The sequence below is a fragment of the Bicyclus anynana genome, chromosome 7 (assembly GCF_947172395.1).
Source record: "Bicyclus anynana chromosome 7, ilBicAnyn1.1, whole genome shotgun sequence".
Classification (NCBI taxonomy): domain Eukaryota; kingdom Metazoa; phylum Arthropoda; class Insecta; order Lepidoptera; family Nymphalidae; genus Bicyclus; species Bicyclus anynana.
The window spans coordinates 13,169,135-13,194,145 of NC_069089.1; the positions used below are offsets into that span (position 1 = coordinate 13,169,135).

A 25,011-nucleotide genomic window follows, 5' to 3' on the forward strand; every position below is an offset into this window, starting at 1 on the left:
AACAAAATGTTAATTAAGCAATAAATATTATAGAAGCTTACTGCTTAGTTTGAGATTATGTTTATGTCTTAGTGGACCAATAAGACTAGAACTCAAGTCATAAAGAAACAAAAGCTCTATGGGGAAACGTCATTGTCACTACACCATTCTGTGATCTGTCAGTGTCAACGTCAAGTGTCCAATGGCCATAAATTATAAAAAAAAACGTCATGTCATTTGACGTTTGGGATTGGGACTTTTTTGTTTACGTTTTATACCACGTGTAGAATAAAGTTAATAAGTTAATTATTAAAGTATAAAATGGCTAAGGTAAAGGTAAAGAAGAATAAAAATATAGTTAAACAAGTCAAAGAAACGCCAAAAGATGAAAATGTACTTGTACTGCCACCTGTGCGTATGTCCAATGACCCAACACCAAAGCAGGTAACAAAAGTTTTCTCTGATTTCAATGAATTAGTACTTAAATAATTAAAATAATGTATTCTCTATCAATTGGAAACACCCTGACCTTATAAATGTAGTTGAAACTATTTCTGTTATATTTTACTATTACAGCAATATAACCTGTACTTTTTGGAAATCTCAAAGTGTGTTTGATTTATAGGTTAAATGGATAAACAGACAGCGAGTGTTAGTGTTCGCTGCCCGCGGTATCAACCATCGTCATCGGCATTTAATGGAAGATTTAAAAAAGTTAATGCCTCATCATAAAAGTGAATCTAAAATGGAGCGAAGTAAAAACTTGTATGTAGTCAATGAAATCAGTGAGATGAAGAATTGTAATAAATGCATTCTCTTCGAAGGCAGGAAGATGAGAGATTTATATATGTGGCTAGCCAATGTTCCAAATGGACCTAGTGCTAAATTTCTTGTTGAAAATAGTAAGTATGTATTATAATATTTCTACCGCCTCATTGGTTAATCTATATGGCTTTGTAGTATGAGATCCTTGGTTTGAGTCTCTGGAAGGTGTTGGGCAGCCTTCTGCCTCCTTCCCATACCTCAAACATGTTATACAGGTATCATAATTACTTTTTTAACCAACTTCAAAAAGGAGGAGGTTCTCAATTCGGTCGGTTTTTTTTTTTTTTTTTTTTTTTATGTATGTACACCGATTACTCAAAGACGCCTGGACCGATTTCAAAAATTCTTTTTTTGTTTGAAACGGTATAGTCCCCATTTGGTCCCATTGCCATGATGTCAAGATCTGATGATGGAATCCTGGAGAAATTGAGGGGAACTTTCGAAAATTATATGGGTGTCTAATGTGTTCGTCAACTTTTCCATTTAGTACTTTTAAGCACTACAATTTCATGGAGGTTTAAAATCGATCTGATGATGGAGCCATAAAACAGACGAGGGAACTCCTCGGCGATTTACAGCAGTTACCTTGTGTTTGGGCTTGATTTATTTGTATTAATGAGAACTTTCCACATAGATAGGTTGTGACTATCATTTAGGGGTTTGGTGATGAAGACCAAGGACAATTAAGGGAACTCCTTAACAGTTTACAGTAACTACCTTGTGTTTGGCCTTGATTAATTCGTATTGCTGAGAACTTTGTACCAAGATGGGTTGTGACTGTCATTAGGGGTCTGATGATGAAGACCAAGGTCAATTAAGGGAACCCCTTAACGGTGTACGGTAGCTACCTTGTGCTTGGGCTTGATTAATTTGTATTGCTGAGAATTTTGTACCAAGATGGGTTGTGACTGTCATTAGGGGTCTGATGTGTTCGTTTGAGATGAAATTTTACACTAAAAATGGAAAAATAATAAAAATTTTAATAAAAAAAATACAACCGACTTCAAAACCAAAAAACGTAACCAGTAAACTAAAAAGCGAAAAATAACATCATAATATGTTCTACCTGCTGATCAGTATGAAGGCGGTGCTTAGCCGGTGTTGTCTTGATTTAAGCCATTTCTGACGGGACCACATGAAACAACACTGTCTGCAAAATCTAAATGGCTTGAATTAATACATCACCGGCTTAGCACCGCCTTCATACTGATCAGCAGGTAGAACATATTATGATGTTATTTTTCGCTTTTTAGTTTACTGGTTACGTTTTTTGGTTTTGAAGTCGGTTGTATTTTTTTTATTAAAATTTTTATTATTTTTAAACATTAACAAATAACATCTGATCTTTATACAAACCAACCCTAAGCCCCCTGCCCGCAATTCACATTAGAGCAGTGTGTTGGTTCTAAGCGTTATATCCTCTCTCCCATAAAGAGCCATATTGATCCTGTAGTGGATTTTCAAAATTGCATATTTAATTAAAAGTTTCTGAATATTCAAATATGAAGAAAGCTTTACCTGTTATATTTCTAATGCATTATTTCTTTACAGTTTACACAATGGGCGAACTCAAGATGACTGGCAATTGCCTCAGAGGATCCAGACCTCTTTTATCTTTTGATCCTCAGTTTACAAAAGATGCTCATTATAGTCTTCTAAAGGAACTTCTCGTGCAGATATTTGGAGTTCCTAAACACCATCCTAAAAGTCAACCGTTCTTTGACCATGTTTACACTTTCATGATTTTGGACAACAGGATTTGGTTTAGAAATTACCAAATATTATCAGAGGATGGAGCACTTGCAGAAATAGGACCAAGATTTGTTTTGAATCCTGTAAGTTACTTATGATCAATAACTCTAATATAGGTAGTTTTCTTTACTTGAAGTACTATTGGAAACTCTTGGAAGGAGATTTTGTTTGGGGTACTATTGGAAACTCTTGAAAGGAGATTTTGTTTGGGGTACCATTGGAAACTCTTGAAAGGCAAATGGGCAAAAATGTATTAAGCCTGGGTGTACATGACCAAGCTTGATTAGTTGTTTTATAATGTAGTTTAATCCTAGAATTACTATGTAATAGTTTCATTTCAATGACATACTCATACAAAAGTTTTTGAGAATTTTGAGTAATTTCTTTGTCAAAAGACTTGTGCTGAATATTCAAAACTGAACAGGAATGAACTCAGGTAATATCTGATTTCGGTTTTCCTCTTAACTGTGGAGAAATTGAGTCCTAAATGATATTTGACTAGTTGATGCCTTGGACTTTGATTTCCACCCTTAGATCTCCTTAATCAGGCCCTGCCCAAAGATCCATTCTTAACTGATGTCTACTTACTATAACTAATCTATCTTCATGCCAAATTTCATATTTCTATATCAAGCAGTTTTTGAGATTTTGCCTTTCGCTTTTATACCATATATTATTTTGTCCTATAAATATTTATTGTATTAATACTAAGTACTTTGTTTTACATTAGGTTAAAATATTTTCTGGATCATTTGGTGGAGTTACACTATGGGAGAATCCAAAGTATGTCACCCCGGCAAAACTCAGACAGGCATATTCTAAGAAAGCTGGAAACAAGTACGAGACAAGGATTGAAAAGAAAGTGATGAATGAAGCTACTAGACCAGAAACTGGTTACCCTGATATAGAGGGAGCAGATTTCTTTAAGGGTGACCCCTTGAAAAAAGCTGAAAATGTGCTTATGGAAGGTATGAATTCTTTATTATAATTGATTATTGATGAAATGTGCAGATGGCCCACCCCACCTGATAATTGGAAATTTATGGCTATCAACACAGTATAGTCAGATGAAATTTTTATGATGTCTCTGTAATAATCTTCGGGTGCACCGAAAAATCATGACTCGTGAGGCTCATGACTGTGTTGTTGATGGTAGTGGCTGAGAGTTGCGCGCAGGGCATACCGCCGCGCCCCTACATTACCGGTAATACCAAAAATCTTTTATTGCGCAACTTAATGCACAATGTTACAAAAAGTCATAAAGATTTCATCTGACTACAACACTTTGAATTTTTTTCAACATTTATGTCAATTTTTTAATCATTGTTACAGAAGAAATAAAAGAAGAGCCCGAATCCATGGATGAAGACGCCGAGAATGTTAAACCCAAACCAGTTTTCAGTATGAAAAAGTCCAAAAGCAAACCAGACATGGCTATCAGGCGTAAACAACTTAAAGCCAAAAGCAAAGCTATTTCCGATCAAATAAAGAAAAGAAAACAATTCAAAAGGAAGAAGCCTGTGAAATAGGATTATTTTTAATAAATAAAACATTCATGTCCACACTCATTTGTTTTATTGAGATCGAATTAAATAACAAGTGTAATTTCAATCAACAAACATTAAAAGTTCTAATAGTGGAAGGATACAATTCGAGGTAGAAAAAATAAACATTTTTTTAGTTTCATTTCTAATAGCTGTCTATCCTAATATATAATAAAAATTCTAAAACGAGTTTTTAGTTGTAAATTAATAAAATAAAGACTATCAAATAACTTATAATAAGTGTAAATCAAAAAATATTATGAGAAAGATGCCAACATAAATCTAAGAATATTAACATGTGTATAAAAAGTTGATGTATGTTGAAAAGTTCATATTGTAATCATATTTTTTTGTACTACGAAACTACAAAATACAATTATTGTGTCAAGGAGGTTGTCATAAAATCAAAATATAAAAAAACCATAGTGAGGAATGCCAAACCATCATTAACATGTGATTATTACTGTACTTTACCATATTAAAATTGAGTATTATTTAGTAATTAAAAAAAAAACAATTTTTAAAGGTATTATCATTTAAGTTTAACAAATTACCAAATTAACATGTTCTAATTTTATATTTATTTTGGAATTCCTACTGAATTCGCCTGCCTCATTATTTTACAGGAGTATCAATAAAATTTTTAATACAACCATAAATAAAAGATGATCTCAAATTATTAAATTTTGGATCCCCGGAGTCCTAAATTTAGTTAGAATAGTTATCTTTATGCGAGAAATTCATTACATCATAATAGACGTATGAAATCTTCACCGTATAGCTGCTTGATCACATTAGAATAAAAAGAACCATAATCATTACAATAATTTACGAGATACGATGATGTCAATCTTATAAAACCCCTTTTTTATGACAGGGGTTAAATATAATGTCTAATATAGGCAATTAAATAATAATTACGAAATGAATACTGAATTGTAAAAAAATGCAGAACTGGACGGCATAGTAGTAATGAATTCATTTTATATCCAAAAAAAATTCAAGCATTTTTGAACCCTTTCTAGTTATGTCTCTGATATGTTTTTATATATGCTATGTATATCTAGATACATATTTCCATGATACATTTGATTTTATCTCAGTTCATTGCCTGATGTACAAAAAAAAGAGTTATAAGCGTTTATATATTTGTATAGATTCGTAAAAATAGTCACATTTATCAAAATAGTTAGCCTCATGTTAGTAGCACCACAAATCAAGTGCTCTAATTATGTTATGTAGCTAATTTGCTCTACACTAAAATCATGGTGGAATGACACACAATAGTAACAAGTTCACATCTAAAGAATTCTTATAATAATTGAGATTTTTCTTACATTAAATAGTTCTGTGTAACTTAATGGAAATTGAAACAACTTTCGTTTTTTATTCATAACTCTGCCATTATCTTTCAACAGCCGTATCAATGATAGGGGGCCCACGGACTACAAGTGTGAAAACAAAAACTAATAAAATGTAAGTACCCCAAAATCTCACTTACGGCCAGTTTCTTCATCGCAAGTAACAGTCAAAGTAACGTCATAAATCAAAAGTGACGGTCTTATTCACTAAAAAATAAAGTCTTCTTTACTACTTAATACTTTTACTGTTACTTTAGCTTTACATGAAGAAACTGGCTGTTAATCTGCTTTCCGGAAAAGTAAAAAAAGGAAAAGCTGTAGAGTTTTCAATTCAGAAATGACAAAAGTAAAAAAGACCGTTTTCTTCCCCGGTTAAGCGTACGCCCAAGACACATTTATTTTAAGCGATCATATGAGAAATCTTTACCCTTTATTTGGGCCCCTAACTAATTTTCATACAGGGCCCCTGCAAAGCACACTATGCCAACATGAACAGATCTCTGTTGGGCGACGATGGAACTATTAAAAACAAACAATATGTGTTTAGTAGAACTACCTATATCCGTACTACGGTATTTAATTTAATATCATATCAAACACGTTATCAACTGAGTAGTCAGACCAAATTTAATTTTCTATGTCTATTAAAACTTTAATTTTGAGTTTCCAACAAAAAATGCAACCGGCTTTAAAAGCATAAAAACGTACCTAACCACTTAACTAAAAATCAAAAAAAAATAGCATCACATTTTATGATGTCTAAACGAAATCTATATCAAAACATAGCTTTACAAATAAAAATAAAAAATTTTCGAGCATTTGAGATTAATGGATATCACATAAAAGATTGTATAAATGAGCTTAAATTGATTGCCAATGATTTTCCTTACTACCTACTTAAATAACTTAAAATATAACGTATATAATAAAATAAAAGAGTATAAAAATGTAAATTGTAAACATTGATAGATGCAAGTTCGTGACAGTTAGTTAGCGTGCTAACATTGTAAAACTTACACACCAAATATATATATTTTAATAATATATTTATGCTTATTTTTTAGGTTCATGGCTTATATCTTGACAAAATTGAAATTACCTGAAACGAAAATAAATAATATTAAGTAATGATTTTTTAATATTAAAATCATTAACACACAAAACAAGCAATGTTTATTATCTATATAAGACGCACGCGACGTCGTCTGCGTGGATAATCCTTACACTTAAAATTTTAAAGGACAGACAAGGTTTTATTATTCCCCCTCCCCCTTTAAAGAACGTCTATATCACGTCATGAGCCTCATTAACAACCCATTCGGCTCTACGCTTTCGTTCGAAATCATCGCCTGTAAAACGAAAACGTCCTACAAAGTGATAAGCAACATGTGGCATACCTTTCGGTATGGAACACAGCAATACTGATAAACAGTAGAAATAATTAATAAACGTGACGTTAGTACTTCACAAGATAAGCTGTCCGAAAAAGCAAAAGACTGGAAAAATGTTCCATTAATTATGCGGAAATAACAAAAAATTCTTCCCGTAAATTAATTCATAATGGTAGCGTTTTAGCCTAGGCAACATCTTAGAAATAGTGTTAAATACTGATACCGAGAATAAAAATATGTGTGGTAGCTCGTTTGACTCTCTAGAAAAATTTGCTAAAATTTCATACCCACACACATTTTTTTGTTTTTTGTTCAGCACAGATTTTAATTTTTTTTCAGTATTCATTATAAAATACTTTTTATACGATTTGTAAAAAAAAATTATATAACACCAACAGTTTTGGAGTTTTTACCTATTTTTAAAAATCTTTAATTGTTTATATAACTTTTGTAATTGTTTACTTGCAGTTATGAAATTAACATTTTTGCAAATGTTTGTAGACGTCAGTATTTAACACTGAATCCAATGTTGACATACATGTACAGTGGATTTTCCATAACATTCCAATTCTAACATCTGCAAATTGCCAGTTAAGGGTAAAAGCACACACATCTACTACCACCACGAGTAACCAAGCCCCAAACACAAGCCAACAGTCTCAGTACTACTCTTAGAAGTCCTTATAAGTAGCCCTTGACTACAATCTCACCTGATGGTAAGTGATGATACAATCTAAGGTGGAAGCGAGCTAACTTGTTTGGAGGAGGATGAAAATCCACACCCCTTTCGGTTTCTACACATCGTGCCGGAAGGCTAAACCGCTTGACAGTACGCATTTGTCAGTAGGGTGATAACTAGCCACGAACGAAGCCTCCCACCAGCCAAAGTGGGTAAAACCACTTATCATCTGCAAATTAAGGGTAACAGCACACACATCTACCTTCAGCCACCGCTAGTAACCAAGCCCGCACACACAAGCCAAGCACAGTCTCAGTACTTCTCTTGCAAGTCCTCCAGCTCGACGCGGTCCGCCTTGTGGCCGCCGAGCTCGGCCAGGCGCGAGTTCTTCCATTGCCCGTCGGCGCTGTTCATGTTGCGATCCTCACAAACGCAGAGGAAGAGCGAGTCGACCACCATCTGTAAAAAGACAAAGCCAAATAAGTTACGATTTATCATAATTAGTCGATGGACACTGCTGGAAATAGACCTGTTGTAAATATTGGATAGAAGCAGGCGTTACTTTGCGGAAGTTCATCATGAATATATAATGATTTATTTATTTTACTACCCTCCGCGAAAAGCCGACGAACCCACGCGACAACGTCACCCAGGTCCGACAAAATACTCTCAAAATCCTGAGGAGATGTTGACTCTACAACTTTGTGCACGACGTAGAGTCAACATCTCCTGAGGATGCTCTGGTTTCGGGGTGAAACGTACGTAGTGAGTAATTTATCGCACCTGGGTGACGGGTTCGTCGGCTTTTTGCGGAGGATAGCAAAATAAATAATTCATTATATAGACTTGTTGTAAAGTCTTACAACCGCTAGCATCCAGCCATCCATTTTGACGGCCTCCGTGGCGCAGTGGTATGCGCGGTGGATTTACAAGACGGAGGTCCTGAGTTCGATCCCCGGCTGGGCAGATTGAGATTTTCTTAATTTGTCCAGGTCTGGCTGGTGGGAGGCTTCGGCCGTGGCTAGTTACCACCCTACCGGCAAAGACGTACCGCCAAGCGATTTAGCGTTCCGGTACGATGCCGTGTAGAAACCGAAAGGGGTGTGGATTTTCATCCTCCTCCTAACAAGTTAGCCCGCTTCCATCTTAGACTGCATCATCACTTACCATCAGGTGAGATTGTAGTCAAGGGCTAACTTGTAAAGAATAAAAAAAAAAATGACGTCACCGTGCAGTGTCTCACTCACCTCGTACAGCGACAGTACGCAGTGCGCGATGAAGAAGGAGAAGATGCAGATGACGAGCGTGGGCACGGCGTAGAAGTGCAGGTCGGCGTTGCGCTTGAGCAGCAGCAGGCCCACGATGACGTCCCATGCAGTGTCTCACTCACCTCGTACAGCGACAGTATGCAGTGCGCGATGAAGAAGGAGAAGATGCAGATGACGAGCGTGGGCACGGCGTAGAAGTGCAGGTCGGCGTTGCGCTTGAGCAGCAGCAGGCCCACGATGCCCGTCACCGTGCAGTGTCTCACTCACCTCGTACAGCGACAGTATGCAGTGCGCGATGAAGAAGGAGAAGATGCAGATGACGAGCGTGGGCACGGCGTAGAAGTGCAGGTCGGCGTTGCGCTTGAGCAGCAGCAGGCCCACGATGACGTCACCGTGCAGTGTCTCACTCACCTCGTACAGCGACAGTATGCAGTGCGCGATGAAGAAGAAGAAGATGCAGATGACGAGCGTGGGCACGGCGTAGAAGTGCAGGTCGGCGTTGCGCTTGAGCAGCAGCAGGCCCACGATGCCCGTCACCGTGCAGTGTCTCACTCACCTCGTACAGCGACAGTATGCAGTGCGCGATGAAGAAGGAGAAGATGCAGATGACGAGCGTGGGCACGGCGTAGAAGTGCAGGTCGGCGTTGCGCTTGAGCAGCAGCAGGCCCACGATGACGTCACCGTGCAGTGTCTCACTCACCTCGTACAGCGACAGTATGCAGTGCGCGATGAAGAAGGAGAAGATGCAGATGACGAGCGTGGGCACGGCGTAGAAGTGCAGGTCGGCGTTGCGCTTGAGCAGCAGCAGGCCCACGATGACGTCACCGTGCAGTGTCTCACTCACCTCGTACAGCGACAGTATGCAGTGCGCGATGAAGAAGGAGAAGATGCAGATGACGAGCGTGGGCACGGCGTAGAAGTGCAGGTCGGCGTTGCGCTTGAACAGCAGCAGGCCCACGATGACGTCACCGTGCAGTGTCTCACTCACCTCGTACAGCGACAGTATGCAGTGCGCGATGAAGAAGGAGAAGATGCAGATGACGAGCGTGGGCACGGCGTAGAAGTGCAGGTCGGCGTTGCGCTTGAGCAGCAGCAGGCCCACGATGACGTCACCGTGCAGTGTCTCACTCACCTCGTACAGCGACAGTATGCAGTGCGCGATGAAGAAGGAGAAGATGCAGATGACGAGCGTGGGCACGGCGTAGAAGTGCAGGTCGGCGTTGCGCTTGAGCAGCAGCAGGCCCACGATGCCCGTCACCGCCGTCACTATGCATTTCCCCAGGAACAGGATGAAGTCTCCCACACTGTTGATGGTGGCCACTTGCAGCGCGTTGTTCACTATTGTGCTGAATGCCTATAAAATAACATCTACTTTTTAACCTCCGACGCAATAAGAGGGGTTTTTGAGTTTGACCTATATTTCTGTCTGTGGTAGTGTAGCACTTATATAAGTGAACCTAGATAAATTATTTTTCTTATTAAAATAATTATTTAACTGTCCTCATTCTGTAATTCCTTCCTAAACGTAAGTCGTTATCCTAGCTATCGAAATCCATGACAAAATTTTTAAATTCAAGACGATGCCTTTACGTAGAGCCGTGATAGCCCAGTGGATATGACCTCTGCCTCCGATTCCGAAGGGTGTGGGTTCGAACCCGGTCCGGGGCACATAGCAAGAGAAACATATAGAGATGGGAAGTAGGTAAAAATGTCCGAAAATAACACAAATTATCCTGTAGTTTTTAAATTAACAATTGTTATTTTGATAAAATTATGTATCATTTAATGCATGCGTCCTTTATAAAAACATTTCGACGAATTTAGCACTGAATACCATCCCACGACCTACGCGATTGTCCTATTTACAGAGATTACTTCATAAATGATTACGTACCCACGTCGCTATGCTAAATGAACGGAGGATTCAGATTATCGTGAAACAACGGAAATAAAATCGCCTACAAACAATATTTTTGCATATTCGTACTCGTAGGTATAACTATAATCTAAATATATAAAAGGGAAACGCATCACGATATTACTTGTACATATGTTTTCTGTGACAATATCTCGAAAACCGCTTGACGTACAAAGTTGAAATTTGGCAGGGAGGTAGTTTATAGTTAGTAGACGACCGCTTAGAACGGATTTTGCGAGAGAGCCGGATTTGAGGGAGGGAGGCAGCCGAAGTCGCGGGCGTAATCTAGTTTTTTTTTAAATTATATTATTCGCTCCTTATAGTAGTCGGGACTCCCTCTCCCTCTCCTTATAATATACTGTAGGCGTAACGAGGCGAGGATCGAACCACCACCGATGAGTCCGACCGTTCTTACCGTTGAGCTATTGAGGCTAGTTATTAACATAGTTCAGCTATTACCGGAAGGTATGCCTCGTAATGTATGACAACGAAACCCGTTTATTAAAACAAACAGTTGCTTGGCACACACGCGCAGATGTTAATTTCATAGTACTATGTTTTTTTATACACTATAGATATTTATCTTTATACGATAACAAGATTTATAAACATAGATAAAGACTTGAATCTCAACTTTCTTCAAAGTAAAGCAAACTTTAAATAGTAGTAATTAGGTCCACTTTAGCAGTATAAAAATTTACATACCAACGCGTTTTACCAAATACTTTTCTTACTACATCTAAAACCAACGGAATTCCGAAAGTAAAAAATGACTATAATTTAACGTAAAAACATAAAAACTCAAAGTAAATAAAATGCACGGATTTAAGTACTTCTTCAGGTTAGGTAGCTTGGAAGAGATTACTATGTAGTGATAATAAATGCCTTTTGCATTGTGTTCTATCTTTTGTATGTTATGTTGCAATAAAGATAAATAATTAATTATAATTATGTAGAATTGTACAAAGTATAATATATTAAATAATATTTTATGATATTTAGATCATTTAGGTTTAGGTTGCCTGGAAGAGATCACTATTAGTGATAAGGCCTTTTGCCTCTAAAATTATTGTGATTTTTTTTGGTTGAACGCGCTAATCTCAGGAACTACTGGTCCGATTTGCAAAATGTTTTCATTGTTAGATAGCCCACTTATCGAGGAAGGCTATAGGCTATATATTATCCCCGTATTCCTACGGGAACGGAAACCACGCGGGTGATAAATGAAATAATAAAATGTTTACCTTCGCTGCAGCTTTGCAGAAGTGGCACCTCTCGATGGTGATGATGGTGTAAGCGTTGTGATTCAAGTAGCGAATGAACTTCTCCAAACAATAGAAGCAGCAGATGCAGCACTTCAAACCGCACTTCGCGCAGTCCGAGCCCTTTTCTGCTCTTGATGATAGCCTGTTAAAAAAATCACTAATCATCACGAGTCTCCCTTCAGAATGATAGGGGTTAGGCCAATAGTTCACCACCCTGGCCCAATACGGATTAGCAGATTTCACACACGCAGAGAGTTAAGAAAACTCTCTGGTATGAAGGTTCGGCCGTCGCTAGTTACCACCCTACCGACAAAGACGTACCGCCAAGCGATTTAGCGTTCTGGTACGATGTCGAGTAGAAACCGAAAGGGGTGTGGATTTTCATCCTCCTCCTAACAAGTTAGCCCGCTTCCATCTTAGATTGCATCATCACTTACCATCAGGTGAAAGTGTAGTCATGGTTAACTTGTAAAGAATAAAAAATAAAAAAAAATGCTTCGATATTACTCGAAGCATTTTATTTTTATTTTTGAGAGACGAATGGAAAAGATTGACGTATTTTTCCGACCCCACTTAAGTGGGATAAGGGTAAGGAGATGATAATGACTAATAATGCATCGAAATTTTCATTAAAATTTCTTAAAATTCTAAATATGTAAAATTATACTCACTTAGCATGTAAATAAGTAAGAATCAGTCTTGGAACCTTGAACAGTGTGATCAGAAACGATCCCTTAGCGACCGAACCCAGATGATATTTCAGAAGTTTGCCTATTGAATACAGAACCGGCGAAGTGTTTGCGTTTGGCCCCCTGGAAACAAATTATAATTAACCAATATACTTATTACTAGCAGACGCCACGCGGTTTCACTCGCTTAGTTATCGTTCTCGTAGGAATTTAGAGATAAAATATAGCCTATAGCACTCGGGGATAGTTTAGCTTCCTAACCGTGAAAGAATTTTTCAAATCGATTCATTAGTTTCAGAATCCATTCAATGCAAATAAACATACAAACAATGAAATTTTTCCCCTTTATAATACTAGTATAGTACTAGTATAGTATTAGGTATCTCATATAGTTATCAGTTGTATTATTTTTAAAAAAGAAAAAATAATAATAAAAAGAATGAAACCGACTACAAAAACATAACGTACCGACTAAATTAAAAAGCGATAAATAACATCACAAGTTCCTGCTGCTTTGCTGTTGATTACCTACTGATCAATTTGGAGGTGGTGCTAACCAATTGTTGTATTAATTCAAGCCAAATACTCGTAAAGAAATCATAAGGATTTAGGATTTTCAAACAGTGTTCTTTCAAAAACGGCTTAAATTAACACGACCCGGGGTTAGCACCGCCTTCAATTATAACCTATTCTATAGAAAGAACGTAGTTCAAATTTATAACAAGACGTCATACTTACCTACTATACGTATATACTACAACCCTACTGGATGTGTACTGTTTACCAACAAACAAATTAGAACAGAAGGTAGAAAACGTCATTTCATAACTTATTTATTTTAAATTATGTATTGGTTGTTTATAAAATGTTATTCAACTATAAACTACATTTATATTAATCGAAATTATTTTCATTAATATAAGGGTAAAAGGACAAGTTAATTACAACTATTATTAGGTGTGTGTGTATATATAGGCGATTTATTCCCTCATTTTTAATTTGTTTGTTGGTAAAAAGTACACATTGAGTAGGGCTGTAGTATAGATGTTTTGGACCGTACAGTCAACATGAGTTAATGAGTTTATAGTACTTTATTACAGTTTTATTCGGTTTCTAACAAAATGGGTCAACCGTACCTTTAACTACATAATATACTTGCACCATAAATGCGTGTATATGGGTACTTTAATTAATTAACTAATGAAGGCTACGGGCTAACGGACTGAGAATTAATTTACAATAGTGTTGTAGGTATGTACTCTGTGTACGAAAGTAATTTGATAAGTAGGTAACCGACATAAAAGGGTAATTAAAATCGCTTTAGTTTTTTATTTTCGTGTCATTACGAGTAAAGGTCATTACGAGTGTATTTTTAACCGACTTCTTCTATGTTAGGATATGTCACTAGCGCGTCGAAACTGAGGCGAACAAAAGTGCCTAATTGTATTAATTTCATTTAGTCGCATAGTTATTTTAACAAATACTTAATACCTATACTTCAGTCTTTCTAGATGAGTACTGTTTACCAACACACAAATTAAAAATGAGGGTATAAATCACTAGTCGTTTCACACCTAATAATAATTATAATTAACTTGTTCTTAAATTAATGAAAATAAATTTAGAAATAAAGGTTATGAAATGACATGCGTTTTCTACCTTCATTTCTAATTTAATTGTTGGTAAACAGTACTCATCAAGAAAGGCTGTAGTATAAATATGGTCTACAATGTCAAATTGTGTGTTTGGAAGTGTATAAACTATTTATACTTACATAAATATATACAATGTAAGTAAACACATTATTTTTTACCTAACAGTATAAAATCATTAGTACCAGTAGGTACAGTAGTAGATTTGTACAACGATTACTCATACCAGTGAATAAGGTTATGACGCATCGTCTATAACCTATTCCAACCGTGTTTCCATAAATATTGTATGACCGTCTACCAATACTCGTTCTACAATAACAAAGTGGAACCTAATTTCTATACTTATACCTTTACCTATTGATAATAATTGGTACCGTGAATCTATTGAGATATATTCAATCATCGTCATCATATCAGCCGATGGACATCCACTGCAGGACATATGCCTTTGTAGGGACTTCCAAACATCACGATACTGAGGCGCCTGCATCCAGCGAATCCCTGCGACTCGCTTGATGTCGTAACATAACACACTGTTTCAGACTTATTGGAGGGGAACGGAAATATTGGTCATACTCGTATTTAAAAGATTACATTGTAAGAAATAGTACTTTGAGACGGATATGATGTCAGGTGGTGCGACTCGTTTCCGTAAAGAGTGGGGAGTTAGAGAGGGGTACCGATCGGTTGGCGGGAACGACTTGCGACATAAGGCGCTCGTCGTACGATCGGCTTCAGTGTGCTCGCGACGTTCGAGCCGTCCACATTTCTTGTTGTAAGGTTCATTATGAGTTGCTTCGGATACACGGGGGAGTGACTTAAGTGGAAAAGGGGAGTGTTTGTGAATTGTCAAGGGGCCCCTTTACCCTACACACAACTTTCACGAATGCGTGACTCCACTCAAGGTCATTCTCTGCGATTCTAGGGTCTTATTTTGGTTTTCTTATTGTTTGTAACCCAGCCGTGGCTGGGCTCGGCTGGGCTGCATTCGGGAAACTTCGCGACATCTTTTCGTCCGAAATTCCTCAGTGCTTGAAGACAAAAGTCTTCGAACAGTGCATGTTGCCAGTGATGACCTATGGTTCCGAGACTTGGTCGCTAACTATGGGCCTCATAAGAAGACTCAGAGTCACACAGCGGGCGATGGAACGAGCAATGTTAGGAGTATCTCTTCGTGATCGAATCAGAAATGAGGAGATCCGCAGAAGAACCAAAGTCACCGACATAGCTCAACGAGTTGCGAAGCTGAAGTGGCAATGGGCGGGGCACATAGTTCGAAGAGCCGATGGACGTTGGGGTCCCAAAGTGCTGGAATGGCGACCCCGCACTAGTAAGCGCAGTGTTGGCCGACCCCCCACCAGGTGGACTGACGACATCAAGCGAGTCGCAGGGATTCGCTGGATGCAGGTGCCTCATTATCGTGATGTTTGGAAGTCCCTACAAAAGGCCTATGTCCTGCAGTGGACGTCCATCGGCTGATATGATGATGATGATGATTGTTTGTAAACCACTTCTGAGTCTGCTAAAAATATAGCAAATATGTTTAATAAATTGATATAATATGACAAATATGCTTTAAAAAAATAAGTAAAATAGAAGAGCTGACTACAAAAAAATCCAATATAGAAATCGTTGTCTTACTTCCGGAGATTATCGTTGTTCACAGTAATCTCCGGAAATCCGGGCGTCTGCTAATAATTAATAAACCAAATAAAAAAGAAAGTCACATAACAGTAGTTATTAAAGTGTTTTTCAGGTGACAGTTGTCTTATGAAGTTCATAATACGTACTATTATCGTGAATTGCGGGAAACTTTCAAGTGTGAAACGAACTGTCACCGTACCCATGCTATCTGAAAAATATTACTAACCTAAAGTACCAGTGTGATACAGCACCCGCAATGGTCATCTGTTGGCAGCCCAGTATGAACTCACTACCCCACACGAGGCAAATGAGGCACATCCACCACATACTCTTCACCCACAGCGGGTCAAACTCTATTGGATCTAGAATGTAACCTAGGAAATTATACTACATTATAATATAGCAACACAACATGCAACACACAACATTTATACAGAATAAGTAATGCTCCAACATTCTCCAAACAACAATCACATATGTTGTGTCATTCAATTTTATAAATTCACTTTATAAAAAAAAATGGCTTTATAAACGTCTACTCCATATAAACTTTAACTGTATCAAATTTCACAAAAAAATGTTCTGAATGTTTTCATTATATGTAACAGATATATTTAGGCACATATTTATTATTCATACAAAAATCATGCATTTCATTTAAGTCACGAAAATAATACCAATATCAGCAGAGCAGTAGTAAATTAAATTTTATGAGTTATGATATGACATAATGTAGGTAAAAAAATTACAACAATACTATAGCTTGGCAAGTTTGTTGATGACACTCCCATGATATGCGGGCGACGGGGGGAAAGGACTGCGCGGGTATGAAGTCGTGCGCGTGGGGCAACGCTACCCCCTCCCATCGAGAGTGTTACGAACGAATTGGCCAAGCTATAATGTCTCTTATACTGAAGGAATTTGAAAATTTTTAATATGGGCAGTGGCTTATGACCAGCTATAATTCAGATGTTTTTCCAAATTTCATTTTTTTATAATGGCTTAGTAATAATATATTATTGGTTTTGATATTGATTTTGTCCTTATACTGTGACATGAAGGGTAGCAGCGACAGTGATTGTACCATTATTTTTTGGTAGAGGAAACACCTCGAGCAGGTCCCAGGACTTGTGACCTTGAGAGTATTATCAATAATTACAACACAAAACATAATTGAACATAATCACTAACGCGACTAGCAGCGTGACGGTATCTACGCTGGATAACAAAACAACTGAGCCCAAGTCGTCAAATACACCCTTGTTTATATACCAACACTGATACCTCCCCTCTACAATAATGAATGTTAATACCACCTGTAATCGAGGAACTTATAACAATAAATCAAAATTTGCCCTATTTGGGGAATTTCAAAATGTCAGCTGGTCATAGCCACTAATCTTCAAATCCCTTTTTAACAGTAAATTAATGCAGTAAATATATGAAGTAATGCAGTAAATTAATGCAGCAGTATTATCAAAACCATGCAGAAACAACAGTAATTAAAATGCACGTCTGTCATAAACACACATAAACAAAGTTATTGAATTATATTTAGTATATTATAAAATGAAACACCAATAAAAAATATTCGACCTTGTACTAATGAAAGAATTTTGTGGAATAATATAAATCTAAAAAATAAAAAATAGCAGTAATTTTAACTATTGTAAGTGTTATTCACAATAATTTAAAGAAACACGGATAAAACTCATGTATCAACTCAACGTGAAAATTAAAAACACATTCGGGGCCCTTAGTCATGAGCTGGTTCTTGCAATGCGTCATAATCCAAAGCTCGTGCCCAAAGCCGTGTTTCATAAATTGAAAGAATTTCACATGAAAATTTAAACTTAATCTATATCTATACTAATCTATATCTATACTAATATTATAAAGAGGTAAAGTTTGTAAGTTTGTAAGTTTGTCACATTTTTTAAATGGGGTAATCTTCGGAACTACTGGTCCGATTTTAAAAATTCTTTTACCAGTAGAATGATACATTATCGGGGAGTGCTATAGGCTATATTTTATATTGATATCATATATATTAGCCGAGTTATCACAGTTTTTGTCATACAGGTCGGACTGAAAATCCTCTTAAACAGACTTATTCGCATGCGCTGCCTTAACTATTGTGTAAAATTAAAATTAATGTATGGAGACTTTATGTATCTTTAAAAGTTCTACAAAAAAGTCCGCGACACCATATATCTATCATCTATATATTAGCAGATATAGAACCTTTTGTGTTTTAAAAATTATTAATTTTATATACTTAGGTTTACGTCATTATTTATACAACTAAACTTTAATCCTTATTAAAATAAATTATTTAATAATCACAAGGATATTATGGAGATAAGATTTGCCCTTTACAGTATGTTAATTACTTAAATAGTTTCGGAGATAATACAAAATTTCTAAAAGACGCAGAAATTCCGCTATATGACGCCCGGCGCTTTCATTTACGTAGTTCCCGTTCCCGTGTGAATATGGGGATCAAACATAGCCTATGACACTCGCAAATAACGTAGCTTTCTATTGGTAAAACAATTTTCCAAATCGGTCCAGTAGATCCAGAGATTACCTCCTACAACCACACGAACTTTACCTCTTTATATTATTAGCATAGAAGTCTCTATTTCTCTTGGTCATACCACCACTCTCGAAGGACTGGGCCGATTTTGCTAAGGGTAGGAGTAAGATAGAGAAGTTACAGGGTTGGGTAGGGTACGGGTAGGGAAGCGTAGGGGTAGGGTAGGTTTAGGGCCGGGTTTAGGGTAGTGGTAGGGTAGGGGTAGAGGTAGGGTAATGGTAGGGTAGAGGTACAGGTAGGATAGGGAAGTGGTAGGGTAGGGGTAGGGTAGGCGTGAGATAGGGGTACGGGTGGGATAGGGGTAAGAAAGGGATAGGGTACGGGGAGGGTAGGGGTAGGATGGGGGTATGGTGTAGGTAAGGTAGGGGTAGTGTAGGGGTAGGTTTGGGGTAGGGTAGGGGTAGGGTGGGGGTAGGGGTAGGGTAGGGTAGGGGTAGGGTAGATTTAGGGGTTGGGTAGGGTACGGGTGGGGGTAGTGGTAGGGTAGGGGTAGGGTAGGGGTAGTAGTAAAGTTGACATCGAAATTTACGCGGACGAAGTCGCGGGCGTCCGCTAGTAAGAAAATAAACTTGAATTAAAAAAAGGGAACACAAATATGCAACTCACTCTTAGGGCTTGCACTTTTATTGATATTTTGTGCTTCTATTGCAGCATTGTCCACAAGGTCAGGCAAAGGGGTGCCATTGAAAAAGAAATTTGTTTTGTATGGAATACCAGGGTAGTTAGCAGTTGCTAGACACACCTAAAATTTTTAAATGTTAATTTTAATTTCTTTTTAACCGACTTCCAAAAAGGAGGAGGTTCTACGTTCGGCTGTATGTATGTTTTTTTTTTTTTTTTTTTTTTTTTTTTTTTTTTTATGTATGTCCAGCGATAATTCCGTCAATTATGGACCGATTTTGAAAATTCTTTTTTTGTTTTGTAGGGTTTACTTCCAGGGTGGTCCCATTTTTTTCATGTCAGGATCTGATGATGGCATCCTGGAGAAATTGAGGGGAACTTTCGAAAGTTGTAGAGACGGCTAGTACGTTTGTTAGTGTTTCCATAAGGTATTTTAAACCACTACAACTTTATGAAGGTTTGGAGTTGGTCTGATGATGGAGCCGAAACACAGACGATGGAACTCGTCAAGGATTTACAGCAGTCGCCTTTTGTTTGGGCTTGATTAATTTGTATTGATGAGTACTTTCCACCTATATGGGTTGTGACTGTATTAAGGGTCTGGTGATGAAGACGAGGGACAGTGTAGAGAACTCCTCGACGGTTTACAGTAGCTACCTTGTGTTTGGACTTGATAAATTTGTATTGATGAGAACTTTCCACCTAGATGGATTGTGACTGTATTAAGGGTCTGATGATGAAGACGAGGGACAGTGAAGAGAACTCCTCGACGGTTCACAGTAGCTACCTTGTGTTTGGACTTGATAAATTTGTATTGATGAGAACTTTCCACCTAGATGGATTGCGAATGTATTAAGGGTCTGGTGATGAAGACGAAGCACAGTGAAGAGAACTCCTCGACGGCTCACAGTAGCTACCTTGTGTTTGGACTTGATAATTTTGTATTTATAAGAACTTTCCACTTAGATAGGTTGTGACTGTACACACGCAGTGGGTATGCTAACACTAAAAATAAAAAAATAAAAATTTTAATAAAAAAAATTCAACCGACTTCCAAGTCAAAAAATAACTTTAACTAAAAAGCAAAAAATAACATCCTACCTATGTGCTACCTACTGATCAGTTTGTAGGCGGTGCCAAACATCACTGGCTTGGCACCGCCTACAAACTGATCAGTAGGTAGCACATAGGTAGGATGTTATTTTTTGCTTTTTAGTTAAAGTTATTTTTTGACTTGGAAGTCGGTTGAATTTTTTTTATTAAAATTTTTTTTAAATGTAAACATAATAATGGAAAACAATGATATTTTCAGAGAAATATTGTGACAACAAACACATGAGATTTTAATATATTATTAACTAGCGGACCCCCGCATGGTTCCCGTTCCCATGAGAATATATATGGGGATAAAGTAAAGCCTATAGATAGTGTAGCTATCCAACAGTGAAAGAATTTTTCAAACCGGTTCAGTGGTTTACCAGCTCTTTTCACCAATAATTGACTATGTATTATAATATTGATATTTTAATAGTGTAAAAGTACTTATAAAGTAAGTAAACAAAGTATTTGATATTAAAATATCGTGTAGAGAAAAAAATATCTTACCACAACAAGTGACCAAAATGTAAAAAACAGTACAAGGAAGAAAAATGTTATTATTGGTTGCAGGAACAGTGCAGGGATAGATCCTAAGCAGTGTGCCGTTTCTTTAAATAGAGCAGCTAAAAATGACACACGCGATCGCATCACCCATACCAACAATAGTAATATTACCTAAAACAGACATTAATAAAATTAATTACAATTATAAAAAAAGTCGGTTTACGGATAAACTTTGTCTGATAATATTGTAAGAAAACATTAAAGGTGCGTGACTTTTAGGTTGATTGTGCCTCAATTAAAAATATTGCCTCAATAGCTCAACAGTGAAGCGGTTGGACTCATCATCAAGGGATGGTTGATTGATAACCTTTGACCACACTGTCAGACTATTGTCATAACCACTCCTAATATTATCATTCCTGATTAGTTGAAGGGGAATGGAAATATTGGTCATATTTAAAAGATATTTAAAAAAACTGAGAACCTCCTCATTTGAAATCCATGAACAAATAAGTATTATGACTTCTTTAGCTACTTGTCATGAGTTAAATTCATGATCATTTATTGATGATAAGTTAATAAATTGAAAAGTACTATATTTATTTTACTGCATAAAACAAAATTAAAGTACTTACTGTGATTATAGTAGCAATAATGGAATACCACAAAAATGCTTTCTCGTTTTTGAGTGACTCCTACAAAAAAGTTCAACTAGAGTAAATAAAGTTATTTAAATACAAATTTAAATGACTGATAAAACTTTATATAAATAATTTATACTAATATTGCAAAATTTAAATTGCCTACTATAAAATACATGAATATGTATATAAAATTATTACAAACTTTATAAACTTACAGCAAGATATATGGTTGTATCAGAGAAATCCTTTTGCTTAGTTCGAAGCTCATGGTATGTGTACCACAAAAGGGCTGTTCCTGCGATACTGGCTATGGACACAATTATCATAAATATCCACGACACAAGACTGGCCAACAAGTGTAAAATAGATACCATGATCAGTGAGCAAACTGGAAGTTACAAATAATATTATCATAACTATGACTAAACATATAAAAAAATAATATTGATTTGCTTAGACTCAAATTTAATTGAACTACAAAATGTAGGCAGGTATAAGTTCAAATTTACTAATAAATGTTTCTATCAAATATACATGAATAGCAGAAGCTGTGCGGTTTCCCCCCCATAATTCACATTCCCATAGGAATACAGGGTAAAATATAGCCCATAACACTCTGTGATAGTGTAGCTTCCTAAAAGTGAAGAGTTTTTAAATCTGTTCAGTAGTTTAAGAGCCTCTTTAATGCAAACAAACATACAATAAATTTCTTCCTATTTATAATATTAGTATAGATTACTTATCAAAAATTCACAAAATACATTTGATTTTATCTATGCAGATGCCTGCATTTTCCATGGAAAATTGAAATAAAATATACTTTGTGCAACTTGCTGATAATGTAGCATAGCATAGGTGAGAAAGAATTTAAAATCTGTTTATTGGTTAAGTGTAAAGACATACGAAATACACCCACATTCTCATTTGCAAAATTAGTTAAGATACTTGACTATTTTGTTGAAATAAAAGATGAATATAAATTTCTTTTTAAAATTAATCTTGTTTCTATATGGAAAGGCTAATGATATTCCAACATTTATAAAATACATTGAAAATACTAAAATTCACTTACTAAATGCAATAATTACACATATAATCATTTCTTTCCATGATGAGTAAAGATCTGACAAACTCTGTTCAATTGTATCCCAACTGTTTAACAGATCATAGAAATCTGTGAACACTTTCTGAGCCAAATCCTTAGCAGATTTAGGGAAGCACCTATTGAGTAGAGGGAAGGAATCGTACACTGGCAAAGTGGGACAAGGCCCTATAAAATTATGCAAGCTCTTTGTAGGTGTTACAGTTGTCACATTAAAATCGTATCTGCATAGGTTAGACCCTGTTTCTTTATAAAAGTTTTGTATATCTTTAAAAGTGTCCAACTTCTTATTGGGACATTTTTTCACACATATTTTCAGTGATCGTCTCAGCTCTTTGACATCCATAAAAAATAGGTAACTTTTGTCGGCCGTCCCTAGACCGGCTAGTGGAAAGTTTATAAGCTTTTCATTGCTTTTAACGCCACATGTATTGCCAAAAGAATCGTAACCGTTTATCAAACGTTGTGGATTTCCATATACGAAAGATATAGCAGCGATTATTATCTAAAAAAAACAATACCTCTAGATAAGTGAGTTGCGATTGATGATTAGCATAATGTTCAAAAAAAAGACATACCATCAAAATCCAGAAAATAACATAAATAATAAGCCACAAAATATCAGTGCAGCCTTTGCGTGGAGTTTCATTTTGCGGAGATATCTCACTTTGAGTGCAACCCATTTTAAATAATATCCTTGATCCTTCGCCCAAGAAAGAACAATTTTTTGCCTTTGCGTTTATCGCCTAATCTAATTTACAAAACACTAAATAAAACCGTGTAACTGCAATGGTTACTGGGTGCGGTCCACATTCTACCAAGCGGCAAACGCGTCGCGTAGTTTCTTTTCTTGTAAAAATCTAGTTTAGTTTATTTATTGGTTTAAACACAAACACAACAGACACAAAACCAAAACACACAAAACAAAGACAAACGCTCAAGCTCAACTGCGCATGGGGGTGAAATGAAACCACAGATCACTATAGACTAGAAATGAAACTTCCGCACAGTTCGCTTACGTAAAATATTTTGTATGAAGTACTGCCCTCCAGCGCTCACGGTACAAAAACTTAAGCGAAGTTTTCTCAGGCACAATATAGATGGCACGCATGAAGCACATTATTTGATTAAAATCACTACTATGAAAACTTTAAACATTATAGTTTCAAATATGACAGTTTAGCTGTCTTTGAATTTTTTCTGTTGTTGCTATAGTGACATGTTGTTTAAAACTCGGTGACAGTGGTGAAGGAAAAATATTAAAATAAGATGTAATCGGTACCATGCCATGGGAACTTAGAAGAACGTGAAATCTTTATGAAGCAGCGCCATCTACATCCTAGATTTAAGATTCCAGGATAGTAAATTCAATTACATATGGTGTGTATGTATTATAACGTTTTTAGAGATTTAAACCGTGTATGAAAAAAAAAAACAATTATTTATTCTTTTAATTTTGACGTGCAATAGGAAGAATATGTTTGTATTTTTAAAGCAAAGGGATTATTAAAGAAAGACAGTAACCGTACATTAATTTGAGCATTTTTCCATATAGTCATTTGACCTAGTGGTGCATAGGTAGGATCTAATAATCCTGAGTTCGAGCCCGGACAATGAAAAACTTTTTGTCTTTTTTTTTTTGTTTTTCTCAATTGGTTTCTTCAACTATTATAAAATCAAAAATCTTTCATTTACAAAAAATATGCATTATTATTTTTATAACATAATGGATACTATACTAAAAATACCGTAGCTAGTCACTAGATGGCGCTATCACTAGCGTTCCGAAAGAAGTTAGAGTAGCCTATCTACATTGTAATCTTTAATCGGTACAAATAAGTGATTATAATGGGTATTACTTGTGGATTTGGTGTGCATAGTTAATAATTAACCATGGAACATGCTCTATCATTATCGGAATTATGCTCAGAAGGCGGCCCGGTGTGTCGCGAAACGGCGTGGCGAAAATGTCGCCAGCAATTTTACGTGTTCTTAAAGGTGACCAGTGTGTAGATGTTATCAGTGGTTATTTATAATCATAAACGTCAATATTCATAGTTGGTGCACTAATGTTATCAGGCTGCTGAAGTGCATTAAGATATTCTCATAATCAGAAAAGAAAAAATAAATCGTTGAATAATAAGCATCTTCTTTTCATTCTTTGATTAAAAATCCTTTAATATTTGAAGGATTATTGCAGTTTGTTTTCCTTATTTCTATATATTTATAAAATTTGGCAATTTTAAATATTTGGGTACATTAGTATTATATAGTGAAATAGGTGATTTTGTAAATATTATGTTTTATTTATAAACTTATAATATAATAAAAAAAAAATATAATTTTTTTTCATTAATAATATATAAGAATTAAGAAAAACAAACGGCAATAGTCATACAACTAAAATATAGATTGTACTCGTATAGAGAACGCCATCTATGGGTAGCCAATAAATCTAATTAGAATGCGCCAT

The 25,011-nt window shown here is 36.2% G+C and overlaps 2 protein-coding genes across 4 annotated transcripts; one reads left to right on the forward strand and one right to left on the reverse strand.

Moving 5' to 3' along the window:
• The first annotated feature begins 208 nt into the window (after positions 1-208).
• Positions 209-4,120, forward strand: LOC112055170 (ribosome biogenesis protein BRX1 homolog). Its single transcript, XM_024095182.2, has 5 exons — positions 209-423; positions 605-881; positions 2,356-2,639; positions 3,287-3,524; positions 3,889-4,120. Exons 1-5 carry the CDS (start codon positions 301-303, stop codon positions 4,083-4,085), a joined length of 1,119 nt encoding a protein of 372 aa, XP_023950950.1. The 5' UTR covers positions 209-300; the 3' UTR covers positions 4,086-4,120.
• Positions 4,115-23,500, reverse strand: LOC112055028 (choline transporter-like 1). Of its 3 annotated transcripts, none has more exons than XM_052882512.1 (12): positions 23,117-23,500; positions 22,509-23,043; positions 21,652-21,824; positions 21,428-21,487; positions 20,796-20,963; positions 19,176-19,311; positions 16,197-16,332; positions 12,654-12,794; positions 11,962-12,124; positions 8,922-10,153; positions 7,851-7,990; positions 4,115-6,560 (listed from the first exon to the last, which is right to left on the reverse strand). In XM_052882512.1, the coding sequence occupies exons 1-10, from the start codon at positions 23,219-23,221 to the stop codon at positions 9,203-9,205; spliced, it is 2,568 nt and encodes an 855-aa protein (XP_052738472.1). In that variant the 5' UTR covers positions 23,222-23,500; the 3' UTR covers positions 4,115-6,560; positions 7,851-7,990; positions 8,922-9,202. The 3 variants fall into 3 exon arrangements, with proteins under 3 accessions (XP_052738472.1, XP_052738470.1, XP_052738471.1); XM_052882510.1 differs by having other exon boundaries at positions 16,197-16,344; XM_052882511.1 differs by having other exon boundaries at positions 7,794-7,990; positions 16,197-16,344.
• Between the last annotated feature and the right edge of the window lie 1,511 nt (positions 23,501-25,011).

What these genes read in the sequence shown, in the direction of transcription:
- LOC112055170 (XM_024095182.2), top strand. Translation starts at nt 301, where the DNA reads ATGGCTAAGGTAAAGGTAAAGAAGAATAAAAATATAGTTAAACAAGTC. An exon ending in TAAATTTCTTGTTGAAAATA is followed by an intron (nt 882 to 2,355) that starts GTAAGTATGTAT and finishes ATTTCTTTACAG; the next exon opens with TTTACACAATGGGCGAACTC. An exon ending in TGAAAATGTGCTTATGGAAG is followed by an intron (nt 3,525 to 3,888) that starts GTATGAATTCTT and finishes TCATTGTTACAG; the next exon opens with AAGAAATAAAAGAAGAGCCC.
- LOC112055028 (XM_052882510.1), bottom strand. Translation starts at nt 23,221, where the DNA reads ATGGGTTGCACTCAAAGTGAGATATCTCCGCAAAATGAAACTCCACGC. An exon ending in CATTTTGGTCACTTGTTGTG is followed by an intron (nt 19,312 to 20,795) that starts GTAAGATATTTT and finishes TAAAAATTTTAG; the next exon opens with GTGTGTCTAGCAACTGCTAA. An exon ending in TAAAAGTGCAAGCCCTAAGA is followed by an intron (nt 16,345 to 19,175) that starts GTGAGTTGCATA and finishes ATAATTTCCTAG; the next exon opens with GTTACATTCTAGATCCAATA.